This window comes from Polypterus senegalus, chromosome 6, assembly GCF_016835505.1.
Source record: "Polypterus senegalus isolate Bchr_013 chromosome 6, ASM1683550v1, whole genome shotgun sequence".
NCBI classification, from domain to species: Eukaryota; Metazoa; Chordata; class Cladistia; order Polypteriformes; family Polypteridae; genus Polypterus; species Polypterus senegalus.
This window is the reverse complement of record NC_053159.1, coordinates 23,629,679-23,646,712: the sequence shown is the minus strand read 5'-3', so window position 1 is coordinate 23,646,712 and position 17,034 is coordinate 23,629,679. Positions and strand designations below refer to the sequence as shown.

Here is a 17,034-nt window from a genome sequence, read left to right as displayed (position 1 = left end):
AGGCCTTCCAATTCACCCTCTCCCGACATAGTAAAATTTATGACCATTATTTTAGCAAAGTACCCTGTACATCACTGGGGTCTGCTGAGGGAAGATATCTGAATGAACTGATCAGGAAGGAGAGGTGCATTACCGGAGGCAGTAGCAGAAGAAACAAATTTTACGGTAGCTGCTGCCTATCTTGCCCATGACAGGAGCCTCTTTGGTCACTGGCTCATTTTTAACACATTGTGTGTTAAGTGGAGCTGATTTCTTCTTTTTTTTTGCACACAGTCAACATACTCCATAAGTGCTGCTCCCATCATGCCTTGCTTCACTCTAGCCAAAAATGATCCAGTAACAATATCTCCTTTTTTTAGGCATGTTCACACATATAATTCACAAAGCACCTATTGTGGTAGTCATGTCTGTCTCTCTGTCCTCATGAAACAACATGGACAAATTTTGTTGATATGTGGACCACTTGGGTGGCATGGTGGCGCAGTGGTAGCGCTGCTGCCTCACAGTAAGGAGACCTGGGTTCGCTTACCGGGTCCTCCCTGCGTGGAGTTTGCATGTTCTCCCCGAGTCTGCGTGGGTTTCCTCCCACAGTCCAAAGACATGCAGGTTAGGTGCATTGGTGATCCTAAATTGTCCTTGGTGTGTGGGTATGTGTGTGCCCTACGGTGCGCTGGTGCTCTGCCTGTGGTATTTTCCTGCCTTGCGCCCTGTGCTGACTGGGATTGGCTCCAGCAGACCCCCGTGACACTGTGTTAGGATATAGCAGGTTGGATAATGACTGACTGACTGTGGACCACTTATTCTTCAAGAAAATGCCTGAGACAAATTTCATGGCAGGATGCTCTCAATGGGACACCTGGTAAGAATGAGGAGTGGAAGACCAGCTTTTTGTAGAATCCTCAGAAATTAGATAGACTGTTGTGTCTTTTCTAACTTGTACGATAACAGCTTTAGAAATGTAAATACCTAGAAGTTTAAAACTGGGCACTGCCTCCACCACTGAGTCATTAATATAAAAGGACGTGTGAAAAGGCTTGAGTCTTTCTAAGGTCAATAACATCACTGTCCTGGCAGCAGGTGGCACGGAACTCTAATTCATTCCTATATCATGTTTGTAAAGAGGCGCACGATTGTGGTATCAATTGTATACACAGTTGTGCGCCATCAGGGTATAAAGTAGTGGGTTCCTCACACAGCCTCGTAGTGCCCCTCTATTCACAATGATGGTGTGGAAAACCTTACAGCCTGGGGTTTGTTGGTCAAAAAGACCAAAATTAGTTACACAGGTATTCAAACCCTCTGAGGACCACTTTTGTACAAGCTGTTGAGGGATGATGGTTTACCATACTTAACTAAAATCTGCAAGCATAATTTTCACATAAATTGGTCAAGGCCTGATGCAATGCACTGGTAATACCTCTATAGGCACATTGCCACCACAAGAACTTTGCTTTTAGGAACCAATGAGTACCTGAATGAGGTATGCCCTTGGCCACTTTTGTGTGCTACGCTCACATTACACAATAAGGACTGTAACCTTTATGCAAAATATGAGATGTGCAAAAAAGAGGCCAAGTCAGAGTCCAGATCTCAGTCTTATTGAGAATTTGTGGCTGGATTGAAAAAGGCTGTTCACTCAGGACCACCATGACACCTGACAGAGGGTGAGCATGTCCTGCAAAGAAGAAGAAGAATGGAGAAGGAAAGACAATGGCCAGATGTGCAAAGCTGATAGAGACAAACGCCTGTGCAGACCGGCTGAAGGCTGTCATGGCTGCCAAAGATGTCTTTTACATACGACTAATAATAATTCTTTACATTTATACAGGCAGTCCACGGGTTACGTATGAGATAGGGACTGTAGGTTTGTACTTAAGTTGAATTTGTATGTAAGTCGGAACAGGTACATTATTTTAATAAATGCTATTGTTGACCGACTGTAACCAAGTGCTCTGCCAATGAATGATGGAGTTTCACCTCTCTGACTTTTTTATTATTTACACTTTATTTTCAATGGTGATGGTTTTTCTCTTCTTTACTGTATCACCAGCACTTGCATCAGATTTGTGTTTCAGAGACATTCTTGAAAGGTGAAGACAAAAGGTTAAGATGAGCTCTTCTGCACAGCACTGTACATGCTATCACAACAAGAAGGCACCCGTCGTCAACACGTCTGATGTACTGACAAGAGAACAAACTTCCTGCTATGTGCATAACAGTACAAGCAGGCTTGCTATTGAGAATGAATAGGGGCAGCGAGGGGTGGTTCACCATTCGCCCACCACACAGTCACCTCCACTACAGTATGCTGCCTGCAGCGTCCACCCACCGAGAATGAACACGTGAAACATCCCCCTCCGCTCCATCAAGCCTCTGTCCTGCACACGAACGATAGCTGTGGCCCCAGTGACTATGGACCATGGGTCAATTTTTGCCGCTGGGAGCCGCCCAAGGGACACTACACTGCGCGGGCAGCAAAATCACCCCCCTCCAGCCACCGCTTGCAGCGTCCCCAGACCGAAGATGACAGAGCGGCAGTTACTGAGGAGCATGCATCGCAGGTGCGGCCCTGTTCGTAAGTCGTAGGTTGGATGTCCGTAACCTGGGGACTACCTGTGTAGTGCTTTACACGGTGAGTGTGGAGCAACCTCAACCACCACTAATGTGCAGCATACATCTGGATGATGGAACAGCAGCCAATTTGCACCAGTATGCTCACCATACATTAGTTGTTAGGTTTTGAAGTGGTGAGAGAGACAGCCAGTTAGAGACAGGGGATAATTAGGGGGTGAGAGAGATAGCCAATTAGAGATAGGGGATGATTAGGGGGTGTGAGAGATAGCCAATTAGAGATAGGGGATGATTAAGGGGTGAGAGAGATAGCCAGTTAGAGATAGGGGATGATTAGGGGGTGAGAGAGATAGCCAATTAGAGATAGGGGATGATTAGGGGGTGAGAGAGATAGCCAATTAGAGATAGGGGATAATTAGGGGGTGAGAGAGATAGCCAATTAGAGATAGGGGATGATTAAGGGGTGTGAGAGAGATAGCCAGTTAGAGATAGGGGATGATTAGGGGGTGAGAGAGATAGCCAATTAGAGATCGAGATACTCCCTACTCTTTAAAAAAGATGCCCAGGGATTTTTAATGACCACAGAGAATCAGGACCTCGGTTTTATGTCTCATCTGGAGGATGAAGCCATTTTTACAGCACATGTCCCTGTCACTGCACTGGGGCATTGGGGTCCACATTCAAACCACATACTGTGAGGTAACTAGAGGGTGCTAGGGCTTCCCAAACTCCCAACACACCAGCTCGGACACAAGTTTGGTGTTTGCAAAGGGTTTTTATTGTGGTGTGAAACTCTTATAAGGAATAGCTTCCCATACTACAACTACAGCACTCAGCAATACTCCATTTCCCTGTCTTCTTCTCATCTGCTCCTATCACATGCTTTGTTCTCCCCCTCCTGACTCTGGCTCCCCAGTCGAAGCAGCGCTGCTCTGTTTATGTAACGTGAGAAGCACTTCCAGGAGCCTAACACAGCAGGGCTCTCCAGTCCCCTCAGCAATCACTGGAAGCACCCACAGAACCCAACAGGGCTCAACTCACAAACGCCAGTTCCAATTCCCAAGATGCCCTGTGCGAATCCATGGCGACGCAGCAACCCAGATGGGCTGCCAACCAACATTCGGGGGAGACAATGCCCTCTGCAAACTGTCTTCTCCTGTCCTTCCACACCGTGGGCATCCCAGCTGAGTAAGGTTCTCAGTACAACACCAGCCAGGTTGCCATCCTCGTGTGGCATCTGTCACAACTGACTTGAAGGGGCTGAAAACGTATGTGGCCAACAATTCTGTGTTTTGTATTTGTAATTAGTGTAGACCACTCTGCAGAGGTCTCTTTCATTTTGGCATTCAATCATCTTTTTCTCCTATCAAAAAAGGCAAATGCATTCAACTGTGACTCAATGATGTTTAACAACGAAATGTGAAGGCTTCCAAGGGAGCTGACTACGTTTTTCATGGACACTGTATGTGATGTGTAGTTTTTCGAAGTGAAGGAAATTTTACAATTTTTAAGGCTTTCCACTTTTTATACAGAGCACTAATTCTCTTTACATGGATTACCCAAAGACATGAAATGTCAAATAAAGGAGCAGCTCCATTGTTACTTATTTTTCTTTCTGAAGTGATCCACTGAGCCTTTATTGCCATGTTTGTTTGCTATTCAAAGTCTTGGCAATGGGGGTCAACATTCTCCACCAGGCATCTGAGAAGGACCACAGCACACCCTCTGTCTGTATTCTTCTCCTCTTCTGATTCTTCAGTTTCACGTTCCATCCCGTCACTTTCTTAGGCCTCAACAAAGCTGCGCTGTAAATCCACACGGTTTTCATCGAAATGAAATTGGCACAGGACTCTGGAGGACTTTCGGTTTGGCGGTGCCTACTGAGACCTGCATCTCCCATCCTGTAACTTTCTTTAAGTTTGTGGAGAAGAGCCACTTGGAAGTGACGGTGGGAGACACAAGTCCCAATAGTGGTAAATTTGCAATTAGCTAAGAGTAATTACGGCAGAGCAAAGCACTTGTCAGACACTGAAAGGAAGCTGGCGTGCATTGATGTTCAGTCTGTGGGGAAGTTCTCAGCCCACGTGACATCTTGATAAGGTGCTACTGAGAGGCCCATTGCTGTAAGCTGCACGTAATGGCTCCTCAGGGTTCAGTCCTCCATTAGCCGAGCATTCTCCAGTCTCTCAAGACGCTATTAGCAGGCCCAGGGTGCCTGTAGACTTTCTCGATATTTGGCCTCCTGATAGATGTTGTTCTCAAGCTCTAGCTTCTCCTCTTCTTAGGTATCAATGGTGGAGGCTCATCTGTTAAGGTGTTGAACATCTCTTCAGGCTGTGGGAGGCAAGAAGACAAGGTTTCACATGAATATCACATCATCAAGACCTGCCCTGCACTGACCTCACCCCTTCCTCCCAGAATCATCTTCACGTAGCGTGCAAAAGCAGATCATGCTGTATATCATCGATTGTGGTTCAACGATTACAATCTGAGCTGCAGCAGCCTGGTTTTGTACAAGCTCATCAGTTTCTGAAGTGTTTTAAAGAATTTCTGCTTTCAAACATAAATAGAGTGAGCAGGAAAGGAGTAACAGCTTGTAGTTTCACTTACTGGAATTTGAGACATCTGTTTGCTTTAGCTTTTTCCTGTACAGAATGTCCTAACCTGAGATTACAAAATTAGGAAGCTGAGCAAGAGGCCACTCATCTCATTATGCAGCACGGGGCAGTCATCGCAAGTCTCTCAGGTTCACCCCATCACCCCTTTTCCGAACCCCACTCTTCCATAGTCTGGCTGATGCAAATTGCCGATCATCATGGCAGTAAATGTGCATAAGGTGGGACTTAGCAGTGCAGAAGGTTGCCAGTCAACCCCAGGGCACATGCACTTTTGCTCCCATGCTGGGACAGTTAAGAGCAATGCATGTCTTTAGGATGTAGGAGGAAATCAAAATATCCACCTTAATAATAGGATAAGTGTCTGTGTGCCTGCCCGATTGCTATATGTTTGTTATCCAACAGATGGGGCATCACAAACATTAGCTCTGCTTTTTCGAATCCTGTACCAAATGGCATGTAACACAGACATACCAACCAAACAGACACACTGCACAGTAAATGTTAATATTGAATACATCCAACATAGAGTAACTACAGGATGGGCAGATATCAGCTTATCCACCCTCATGAAAGGACAAGTCTCTGTGTGTCTGTCTGGTTGGAAAGTCTCTGTGGTGTGCTGGGCTGGTGACATCACTTCAAGAGAGGCCCACAGAATCAACAGGCTAATTAAAAGGGCAGGCTCAGTTAGGGGACACACTCTGGACCCCCTGGAGGAGAGAATATAAATAAAACTAAGTGGCATTGTGAACAACACTGCACAGCCTCTCTGTGACACACTGACACTGAGGACAATCAGCCAATGAATTATACAGCAGATGTGTGTCAAGAAACACTAATGGGGGCTCTGATATATCAGCAGCAATACGTCTGCATAACTGGGCCAGTCAAGTCAAAAGTTTATCCTTCTCTTTAAATTGTCTTCCTTTGAGCCTTTCTGGTGTGAGTTCAGACCAAAGTGTGTTTGGATATCTATCTATCTATCTATCTATCTATCTATCTATCTATCTATCTATCTATCTATCTATCTATCTATTATATAGTGCCTTTCATAGGTAGCTATCTAGATAGATAGATAGATAGATAGATAGATAGATAGATAGATAGATAGATAGATAGATAGATAGATAGATAGATAGATAGATACTTTATTAATCCCAAGGGGAAATTCACATAATCCAGCAGCAGTATACTGATACAGTCCACTATAAAGTATCCTCACTCATCATGAGCTAAATTCAGACTTATAAATCACTCTGACCGCTTATCTTTGGACCGCAGATTGAAGCTCTTGTGATTCTTGACACTACCTCCCCAATTTTTTGTTCTCCGACAGCCCGGGTTGACTCCACACTCCAAGGCTGCTTCTGGGAGCCACTTGAACTGTCATTAACATACCCGAGGATGAGCCAGGCAAATGAGAATACACAAAGTAAGCAAGAAGTGGTGCTTTTATTTCTGACAGTGTCCAAAGGTTCCGTACCTCAAATAATCCATAAATAAATAATCCTCTTCTTCTCCCTCAAGCTTCTCCTTAGAGCTCTCTACCTGGCTGCCTGCCTCCTCTCTACTACATGCTGGCTTCTCCCGATTCTGCCGTCTCTGTCATCCTTTCCCTCCCTAAATGACTAAATGAACTGTCCTCCTACTCTCTCTCACTGTTCTTCTCTCTGTGTCTCTCACTCTTTTTTCTTCATCCCCCTGTTTCACAGTGTAGACTCCCTTTATAGAACCGATTGGGTGCAGGTGCTGTCCTCCACTTGCTCTCAGGTGTGAATGAAGCACTTGACCTATCCATTCACATGTACACGTGTGTGGTCAGCCAAGCACCCCAATTAACCTCAAGCGGCATATACATGAACACACGTGCACCAGCACTCTCTGGGATGCCCAAATTATTTATTTAGAATTTGGAATGCCCCAAACCTCTGCCATCACATGGTCTGTATCATAGACCAGCAAAGCGCTTGATTGAGGCATGCCTACACTGCCACCTTCTTTAAGCTACGCCGTCTTCAATTTCAAAGAAAGCAGATATCATCAGACATAGCTAAGGTCCCAAAGACAAACCCACAGCCATACGCCATTAACCTGGACACTCAAGATGTGATCTCAGAGAAGGCTAAGAACCCCCTGCTTTAAGCATAGATGAACACCTCTTTAAAGTAAAGCTATTATTAATAATTTAGCAAATTTCACAGTATCATGCAGTATATTACACATTGTGAAACTGACAGAAGTTGATAAAAACTTTCTTCTTTTCATGAACAACTGTGATCATCACACGTATCAAATATAAGGAATCATTGCGGGGCTGTGATAGGTTCCTTCAAAACAAAAAAAAACAATTAATCTTAGTAAAATTTTCCCACCTGCTGAAGCCGGAAAATCCAATTTTCATAATCTTCTGAAGAAGAACAGCGGATGAGCATTGCATCCATCATGGTACCTACAAAGTTAAATAAAAATAGGAATTCATGTAAAATCCTGGTTGTCACCTCATAAAAGAGAGTCTGAGGAAACAGACCCAAAGGTGGGAAATGTCCCAAAGGCAACAGCGAAAGACACCATTCATCATCTGTCTATAAATGTCCAGCTGAGCACAAAGCTATGGATCTCGCTAAATGAGCCCTCCAGATCTATTAGACTGCTACTCATAAATCTCCACTCACCGGAAAGTTCAAACTCCAGCCGGCCAGGTAATGCAGATTTCTCCAATGCTTTAATAGACTTTAAGGGGAGCCGACCCTGAAAGTGAGACAGAAGCACTTGAGGAGCACACCAAGATGATAATAACTGCTGTTAGGACGCCCCGGTTTCTCCTGACTTTCACTCTTTTGTGATGCCCTGCACTTCACTGCACAATGACAAGTCTCCTGTTTGTCCCTCTTTTCAACAAAACTTTCATTAGCCACCTTGGACCCTCTTCAAACAAGAATCTGTCTGGAAAGTATCATCTGCCATGTTTGGTCCACCCAAACCTAATCTGCATTTTCCACCGGTGGAGTGAAGAAGAGTGCATTCCTTCAGCTCTTCACTTGCCAGTATTGGGACTTTTATACCTCAGGGAGACGAGTGACAAAGAGCCGGGGTCACGTCAGACAAAAAGAGTGTCATCCAATGTCTTTTTCCACATTGTGCCTTTATTAAATTACGAAAGGTAGAGTAGTATAAACTGTACAAAACAAGTTGTAATACTGTCTGATGTTTTGATTTTGTTTGAGGTTGTCTGTTTTGAAAACTAAGGACCCCATAATTACCAATACCTTGATTCAATTGGTTCAGAGAGTAGGTGGATTGCTGACTTTATCAGCAAAGCCAGATGTCCTCTGGGGTCATTTACCTCCAAACAGCAAGTCTGGATAACCAAACATTTGGAAAATGATTTTGGGTTTGTTTAGAAATAAGATTATTGTTAAATAATAATAATAATAATAATAATAATAATAATAATAATAATAATTGTAATGTAATAACTAATTTCTCCACAAAATAAAGATGATGCATGTGCAGAATGACACTTGTGGTGGCCTTTGGGCATCTTGCTGGAAATGTGGGCAGAGTGCACCCTCTGCTGGTAACTTCTTGCTACTGCAACACTCGCTGACAGGCCACCGCTCTTCACCTCTCCTTCAGTGCTCGACACAAACAACTGCACGGGTGGAAGAAAAACTCTTACCTGATAAATAAGCCTCGAACGTTGGACGTCGGTGGACAGGAAAATGATTTCACTGGGAAACAAGATGAGGAGCCGCTCTTGATTTCTCTGCAAATAGAGCAAAAAGCAGCTTCTTGTGAGTGACTACCAACATCTGCCTCATGCTACCAGTAGTGACAAGGACGCTAGCAAAACACAAAACTAGAGAAGAATCAGTCAGGCAGGATAAGGAAAGAACAATTGTCTGTCTCCACCATTCCTTGTTTGGAGGTGTCTTGCTGTTGCTTCTCTAGTGCACTGGTTGTCACTTTCATTTGCACCAAAGCTGGTGACGTTGATTCACTATCGCTTGGGCTTCCTAACTGAAGCTTCACTGACTTGGTATTAGACTGTGGTAAGCATTCCCTTCATTTTTTAACAGTGTACAATCAATAGGCAGAAGGGTCAATTGCTTCTCCAAGTCAGGCTGAGTATCTCACTCGAGGCTCACACACTACACCTGAAAACTTCAGGTTCCATGTGTAGTGTGTTATCCACAAATGACCCCACCCCAAAGCACCATATCTACCCAGTGGGTGACATTCTTACTTCTCCCTTGAAGCTGGAGATCTGGACCAGTGACAGGTAGACAATCTCTCCCAGGTGCTGGATGGCACTGCCCTCCCAGTTCTCGATTGGACTGTGCAGGAGGTATCTCTTCAGCTCCTGCTTTTTCCACTTTTCATTACATGGAAGCTGTAGAACGAGAGAAAGAGAACATCCAAAAGGGGAGAATGAATTGAAATTCATTCAGGAAGGGATCAAAATGGCTAACCAGGAAGTAAAAAACACTGCCACGCTTCCTGACGATTTCTTCGGTAATGTGCTTCATTTTTGCTTTGCTTTTGCTTTGTCTGTGTGTCTGTGTGTCACAGTTTCTTGAGGACGGTCTACAGCTAAAACGGCTGGACAGAAAATCCCAAACTCGAAACTTAAACCTGTTATGAGATGACGATGTGATGATTGAGCTAAATCATGCAAGAGGAAGAGGCAATCTAGAGCAGGCATCCCCAACTCCGGTCCTGGAGGTCCCCAGTGGCTGCAGGCTTTCATTCAACAACACTTTTCTTAATTAGTGGACGGTTGGTGCTGCTAATTGACTTCTTTTGAATTAATTTTAATTCAGCCCAACGAAGCTCACCAGTCCTATCCACTTTTAATGCTTCTAAAAAAATATCACGCTGAGTTTTGAAAAACCCTAAAGTCTTACAGTCTACCACATTACTTGGTCGCTTATTTCGCTATCATTTCTTTGTGTAAAGAAAAACCTCCTAATGTTTGTGCAAAAGTTACCCTTAACAAGTTTCCAACTCTGTCCCTGTGTTCTTGATGAACTTATTTTAAAATAACAGTCTCGATCCACTGTACTAATTCCCTTCATAATTTTAAACACTCCAGTCAGGTCATCTCTTAATCTTCTTTTCCTTAAACTGTAAAGGCTCAGCTCTTTTAATCTTTCCTCCTAATTCATCCCCTGTAGCCCTGGAATCAGCCGAGTTGCTCCTCTCTGGACTTTTCTAGTGCTGCTATGTCCTTTTTGTAGCCTGGAGAGCAAACCTGCACCCAGTACTCCAGATAAGGCCTCACCAGTGTGTTATAAAGTTTGAGCAGCACCTCCTGTGACTTGTACTCCACACATCAAGGCGCTATATAACCTGACATTCTGTTAGCCTTCTTAATGGCTTCTGAACACTGTTGGGAAGTTGATAGCTATGACTCCTAAATCCTTCTCATATGGTATACTCTCAATTTTCAGACCTCCCTTTGTGTATTCAGACTAACATTTTTACTTCCTATGTGTAATACTTTACATTTACTGACATTAAATTTCATCTGCCACAAATCTGCCGAAGCCTTCATGCTATCCAAGTCCTTCTGTAATGATATAACGGATTTCAAATTATCTGCTAGTCCATCTGTCTTTGTATCATCTGCAAACTTAACCAGCTTGTTACTTATATTCCTATCTATATATATTAAAAATAGCAGCGGCCCAGCCTCTCATGTGGCATCTTATCAAATGCTTTCAGTTGTCTCGCTCGTTAAGAGTTTGAGCCCTTATTGCTTATTTTAGTCTTAAACTGCTGTATTCCCATTTTTTAATTGCTCCTTATTAGCAATAAGATGATAAATGACAAAAGAAACCAGCATTTCTCCAATTAGCTTGTTACTATTTACACCTTAGTGTATTTATCATGCACTGTTGGGTTTAATTAAATACTCTGAAGGAGAGTGAAAAGAAAAAAGTGAAGGACTGAGAATTACTCCTTCATTTTAGACTTCTAGGAGCACCAGCTCTAGGATATAAGAATGGCCTGACATGGCAGAGTTAAAGCAACTAACAAGCCATGAAATTGAATTATTGGCAAGAATTGTTTTCTAATTAAGCAACTCGGTTGGAGCAAAAACCTGCAGCCACTGCGGCCCTCCAAGACTGACTTTGCCCACCCTTGGTACATACTGTCAAAGTCTGCCTTTTGTGTGGTATTGTTTAGGTCCACGGTCATCTACCCAACATTGTTCTGCATAACAGCATATCTCAATTCTTTCAATCACGTCATCATCAAGAAATAACTTCAAGTAACTAAGGGGATCTTTGCTGTCAACGTTCACTTTTATTTCTGGCTGCCCCACAAAATCAAAATGAGGTAGTGCTGGTTTATTTGAAGCAGGGTCAATAGAGACCCAAACGCGAGCATCACTTTTGGTTTCACTATCCATTTCAGTTTCACTCCCTGAGAACAGATTCACTTTGCCATCACTGTTAATGAGAGGCTCCTCAACATCACTGCTCGTCTCACCATCCAGAGCATGCAACACCTGAAAAACATTTTTTTTTAATGAGGCTAGGCGAAGATGTGTCTACACTGTTGCCTGGGTAATGCTCAGGCCTGGCGCTTACACAAGACTTGCCTGTACTGTTGCCCCGAGTAGCACTCAGGTCTAACACTTATGCAAGACACATCTATACAGTTGCCCAATTGACACTCGGGGCATTTAATAAATGATTTCACAACCCAAGTGGTGTTCAGGTCTAACACTAAGGAGGTTAATAGCATCATGGAAGAGTCTAAGGCAGAGGTCACTAACAGGCGGACCTCGGTCCGCATCCGGACCGCAAAGCTGTCTCATACGGACCTTGACTTACAGCCAAAACAAAAGGTTATCATTTAAACATGATGGGGCGCTTCTATTTTTACCCGGCGCAGCTTTTTTAATCTTTACGGTAATGGTGAGGAAATACACAGTATACGCGCAAAGCCATTTCACGTGATACCTCTCATCCAATCAAGTCTGCGGATTCTAGTCGGTGAACGTTGTTTTACGAATCCATGTACGCAAACAGAGGAGGGATTTTTCAGAGATACGGTCGAAAAGAAGAAAGATAGTGAAACGTGTGTTAGAGGCAAGGTCAGGAACCGAAACGTTCTAAAGAAATGTAGCGATAAAAATAAAGACTACTGAGAGATACTGTGAGACTGTGCTGGATAAAGAAGAGACGAGTGACACGGCGAAAGGGACAGAAATATACGGAGCAAATGGCGCTCTCTAAAAGAAGGAAAGTGGACAGCGAAAATAGGGTATTTAATCCAGAATGGACAAACTCATTTCTGTTCATACCTCCCACTGGAAACACAAAACCTGTGTGTCTCATATGTTCAAAAGTGTGGCAATGAATATAAGAGGGGAAGAAAATGGGCATTTAAACCTGTTACATTGTTAAGATGTGTTGAGATTTGTTATCTGTGAAATTGGTTGAGACTTGAGTCAAAATGTGAAACAGAAAAGGGGAAATGTTAAGCTTTTTCTCCATTCCTTTTGTATTCTTCTGAAGTTTAGCACTTTATTTAAGCATGCACAGTTTTCATAATTTATTTTTGTCTTATTTTGAAGTGCAGCCCTACTTTTGTTTATTAAATTAAAGAGGAAATTATACACTGACAGAACAAAAAAGTACATATTTGCAGTCATACATAAATGTTCAGTTCTGTGTTTGAAAATAAATATTGTCAAAAGGATTATGAATTGTACTAAACTAATTTGATTTGAAAGTCTAGTATTAATTACATGCAGATGTTGATACAACTACTAGGCTACTTAAATAGACATGATACTAAATAGTTAGACAACATGATCTTCAGACGGACCGGACCTTTGCTTCAAGAAATTTTCTCTGACTGGACCTCGATAGATTTTAGTTGAAGACCCCTGGTCTAAGGTGTCTAACCCAAGAGAAGGACTGCAATAAAGAGACTTCAAAGTCTCCTTGTAGGCATTGAAATTCACAAATGTAGGAAATGGAAGGCAATTGGAATTAGCAGAGTCGATGCTATGGCACAGGATAGTGGGCGGAATAGGGGCACCGGGACGAGCAGAGTTAGGCAGTCTCCCCAGGCCACAATACAGCAAAGCGCGAAGCTTGTCCACCTTGTCCAGAAGGAAACAAGAGCAGCAGTGAAGGAAGTATGTAACACCAGGATGGCAGACATGGGACAGCAGGGGGTTTGGATAAGGTGGGAGGTTAGCAGTAGGATGCAGGCTTGCTTGATCTGATAATCTGTCATGTTGAATAGCAGTGCATTAAACTCACAGCTGTGGCAATCATGGCTCCAGCGATAATTAGGGTCTCAGGCATTTCCTGCAAGTGTGCACGAATTGCTGGTCCACCACTCACTCCCACATCTCGTACTGAAGCTGCCCCTGCCACACTACCACGCCCCACCTGAAGACACGAGTGTTGACATTATTTATTCATTTGAAATGTAGCAGAGCCTGGATCTCTTTCTACAAGAACCTGCTGAGAACTCGCCGGACCTCGCACTGGGCCAGAAGTTCAGGATAATGACCCTAAGCACAAAGTAAAGACGACACAGGAGTGGCTTGAAGACAACTCTGGGGATTTCCCTAAACCAAGACTTGAACCCAATCAAACATTTCTGGAGAGACCTAAAAAGAGCTGTCCAATGATAATCTTCATCCTACCTGACAGAGCTTGAGAGGATCTACAGAGAAGAATGGCAGAAAATTCCCAAATTCAGGTGTGTGAAGCATGTTGCAACAGACAGACGAAGGACTAAGAGTAACTGAGAGTAAAGGATCTGAATACTTGTGTCAGTGTAATATTTCAGTTTCGATTTGCAAAAATTCATAAATATTTTGCTTTGTTATTCTGGGGTATGCCCTCAAAGAGAAATGGAGGAAAGCATGAGTTTTGGACTATGGAAATTGTAAGATGTCATGATCTGTCATACGAAGTCGGTGCTGATCCCCATAAGTAAATGCAAGTTGCTTGTTGTACAGCCAGAGAGAAGGGACCTTTACCTTCATAGCAGCAGCTCAAGCCTAGCTGGCTTACCAAAAACCTTTTTTCCCTACTGAAGTGCTCAGGGTCAGACTCTCTCATTATTTCTCTGGACTTTGACCACCCATAATCAAAGTAATCCAACATAAAGGAACCTTCAATGGTGACATACCAGATAAGAGAGGACACTGTGGGTAATGCTGCTCTGTTGATTGCTGGTTTTCTGGATCCTCTCTTCAGTCTTTTGCAGCCATACCTGCAGCTCAGAAGCACTGGTGCAAATGACTATCCTGGCATCCACCATTGGACCTGCAGAAGCAAAGCATTAAATTTCATAGCAGTGCCAAACTGTCACGTTGTGTGCAATGTCAGCTCATGTTTTTGCACCAATGTATGCAGCACAGAAGATAATTTTAAATTACTAATTCACCACACCATTTCCTCCCACTTGTTATCTAAATGTAAATATCTCCTAGTTATTTCAATCATAACCAAATTCTTTATAAGCATCATCATAATTTAAGCAATAATTGGGTTACAGTTTCAAGTTCAACTATTGCCACATCCAACTATAAGTCATCCGTTATTTGGTGCAGAGATCTAGAGAGCTGCAGCTTATCCCATCAGCAAAGGGCACGAGGCACAAAGGAACCCTGAATGGTACAACCCGTCCATTATGGAGGAGTTTGAAAATTTAGCTTGCTATATTTATATATCATAAAGTTCTTGTTTGAAATGACCATCCGTATAATCTTTAAATTATGAATATAGTTGTTTATTCTGTATACAGTATATACATTTGGACCTTTGTCAGAGGTAAATAACACATATGAGAAGAATGCACATTCTTTGTGCTTGTAAATTGTTTGCTAGTCAGATCCACTAAGGGGCGCATCAAGTTCAAACCTATCGTCAGTGCCAAGTGCTCAGTGCCATATACCATTCATTAATGACATTTTAATGGCATCATTGTAATGCGAGTGAAAAACTTGATGGACAGACCAAACCTGAAATACTGGGGATTACCTGAAATGGGGCAATGGGATGGGCTATGAAAGGGTGGGACAGATAAAATGAGTAGAAAATGAGTGGAAGGATGGATGGACAAATGGATGGATGAATGAGTGACTGGATGGAGGGGTGGATAGCTGACTAGACAGATGGAGAGATGATTGGACAGTTGGTCTGGTCGATTGATGAATGGCAGGGTGGGTGATTAGATGGATGAAGGAGTGGATAGATTGGGGAATTGATAGACTGGTTAATATCTAAACATGGGGGTTGATGAGTGTCTTGATAAATAAGTGGACGACTAAAGGGATTAAAAGATGGATGGATGTATAGATGGATGGATTGGTAAGTGGATAGAAGATGGATGGATGCATTAATGAATGGCTGTAAGTATGGCTGGATGGATGATTATTGGCAAGGAAATGATGTTTTAGTTCCAGATAAAAACTCTCATCTGATGTTGATGAACATTTTGGACCATAAGAGCATTTCCTTGTCTCCTCATTGTTCATTTAAATCAAATGTAAGGGCAGCAGTGAGGTGTTTCATACTTACAAGAGACTGTAAACATGTTGACCACATTGTCTTTCCGCACCTCCTCCACAGACATTCCAGAAAGCGGCAGGGTTCCCTGACACAAAGAGAAGCCTCTTGTTACAAAGCCCCACTTACACTCTAGATATACAGAAAGCAGCCATTATTTGTATATAGTACTACTTGGCCAATCCGTCTGAAGAGATACACCTGACATCATCTAAAAATGAAGTCAGCAGAAAGTTATGGGAGGCTGGGGGTCTTATTGTAGAAGGCCAGTAACTTACCTCCATTGATGGGGGCCTCATAGATGTAGGATTTCTGTCTATCCAGTCCTGTAACCAGAGGCTTATTAAAGAGTCTAATTGAACTTATTATTTAATTGGTAACCCAGCTTTCTGTCTGATACCATACTGTGTAACTGTGGTGGCCTCTGTCCTCTTTTAACTCTTCTATACATATCTTGGGTCGTTATCAACCCGTGACATCATGTTTATAGTTCTAATGGGGTCAAATGGTACAGTATGGACACAATTCCCCAGGCACACCTTATTAATTTCATGTGCAACAATTTTATATCACAAATATGCCAAAATAGTCTACAATTATTTTAATATGATCATTTATTTATCTAAAACCAATAGGGTCACTGGCAACCCCAGATGCGATAAAGTGTTGTTTAGATGCGCATTTTAAGTGCTGTGTTTGGTAACAGTGTTTGAGCAAAATTCATTTTTCTTTGTATCTCTATATGTTCATTAGAGCTGCATTTCTGTCTTATTACTTTTTACGTAGGCATTTACGACTTTAGAGAGGTAAGATATAAGAAAAGAAATTCTGTGGTACTTATCAGAAGAGCAAGCCCTTTCACAGATAACAGATTCAAAGTCAGAGAGAGATTCAGTGCAGAGGGATACTTCTGGTGCCATCAGATTATAAATGATGTGGGAAGGAAAGTGTAGAGGAGCAGAGCTTGGGATGAAATAGATAGATAGATAGATAGATAGATAGATAGATAGATAGATAGATAGATAGATAGATAGATAGATAGATAGATAGATAGATAGATAGATAGATAGATAGATAGATAGAATTTTATTTGTCCCCAGGAGGATATTTGGCAATGAACGAAGGTGAAGATGGCCAGCAGCTGCTGCTTCTGCACGAATTGAAATAGCATAAGTTATGTTACCTGAAACCAGTCATTTCAGAAGTAAAAATGCACAAAAAGCCTGGAAGGTGTTATTACAGCTGTGTTTCTATCGTGTTTCTCATTATTTAGGTGTTTATGAGTTTAGAGA

The 17,034-nt window shown here is 42.6% G+C and overlaps 1 protein-coding gene across 2 annotated transcripts in view; it reads right to left on the bottom strand.

Annotated features, from left to right (window-relative positions):
• Nucleotides 1-3,326: 3,326 nt before the first annotated feature.
• LOC120530872 overlaps nucleotides 3,327-17,034 on the bottom strand; it is a 55,434-nt gene continuing 41,726 nt past the window's right edge. For both annotated transcript variants that reach the window (XM_039755592.1, XM_039755591.1), the window contains 7 exons: nucleotides 15,755-15,830; nucleotides 14,361-14,497; nucleotides 9,436-9,582; nucleotides 8,869-8,955; nucleotides 7,862-7,937; nucleotides 7,562-7,638; nucleotides 3,327-4,905 (listed from right to left, as the gene is read on the bottom strand). In XM_039755592.1, the coding sequence (XP_039611526.1) occupies nucleotides 4,837-4,905; nucleotides 7,562-7,638; nucleotides 7,862-7,937; nucleotides 8,869-8,955; nucleotides 9,436-9,582; nucleotides 14,361-14,497; nucleotides 15,755-15,830 (669 nt within the window). In that variant the 3' untranslated portion in view covers nucleotides 3,327-4,836. The remainder of the gene's footprint in view (nucleotides 4,906-7,561; nucleotides 7,639-7,861; nucleotides 7,938-8,868; nucleotides 8,956-9,435; nucleotides 9,583-14,360; nucleotides 14,498-15,754; nucleotides 15,831-17,034) is intronic.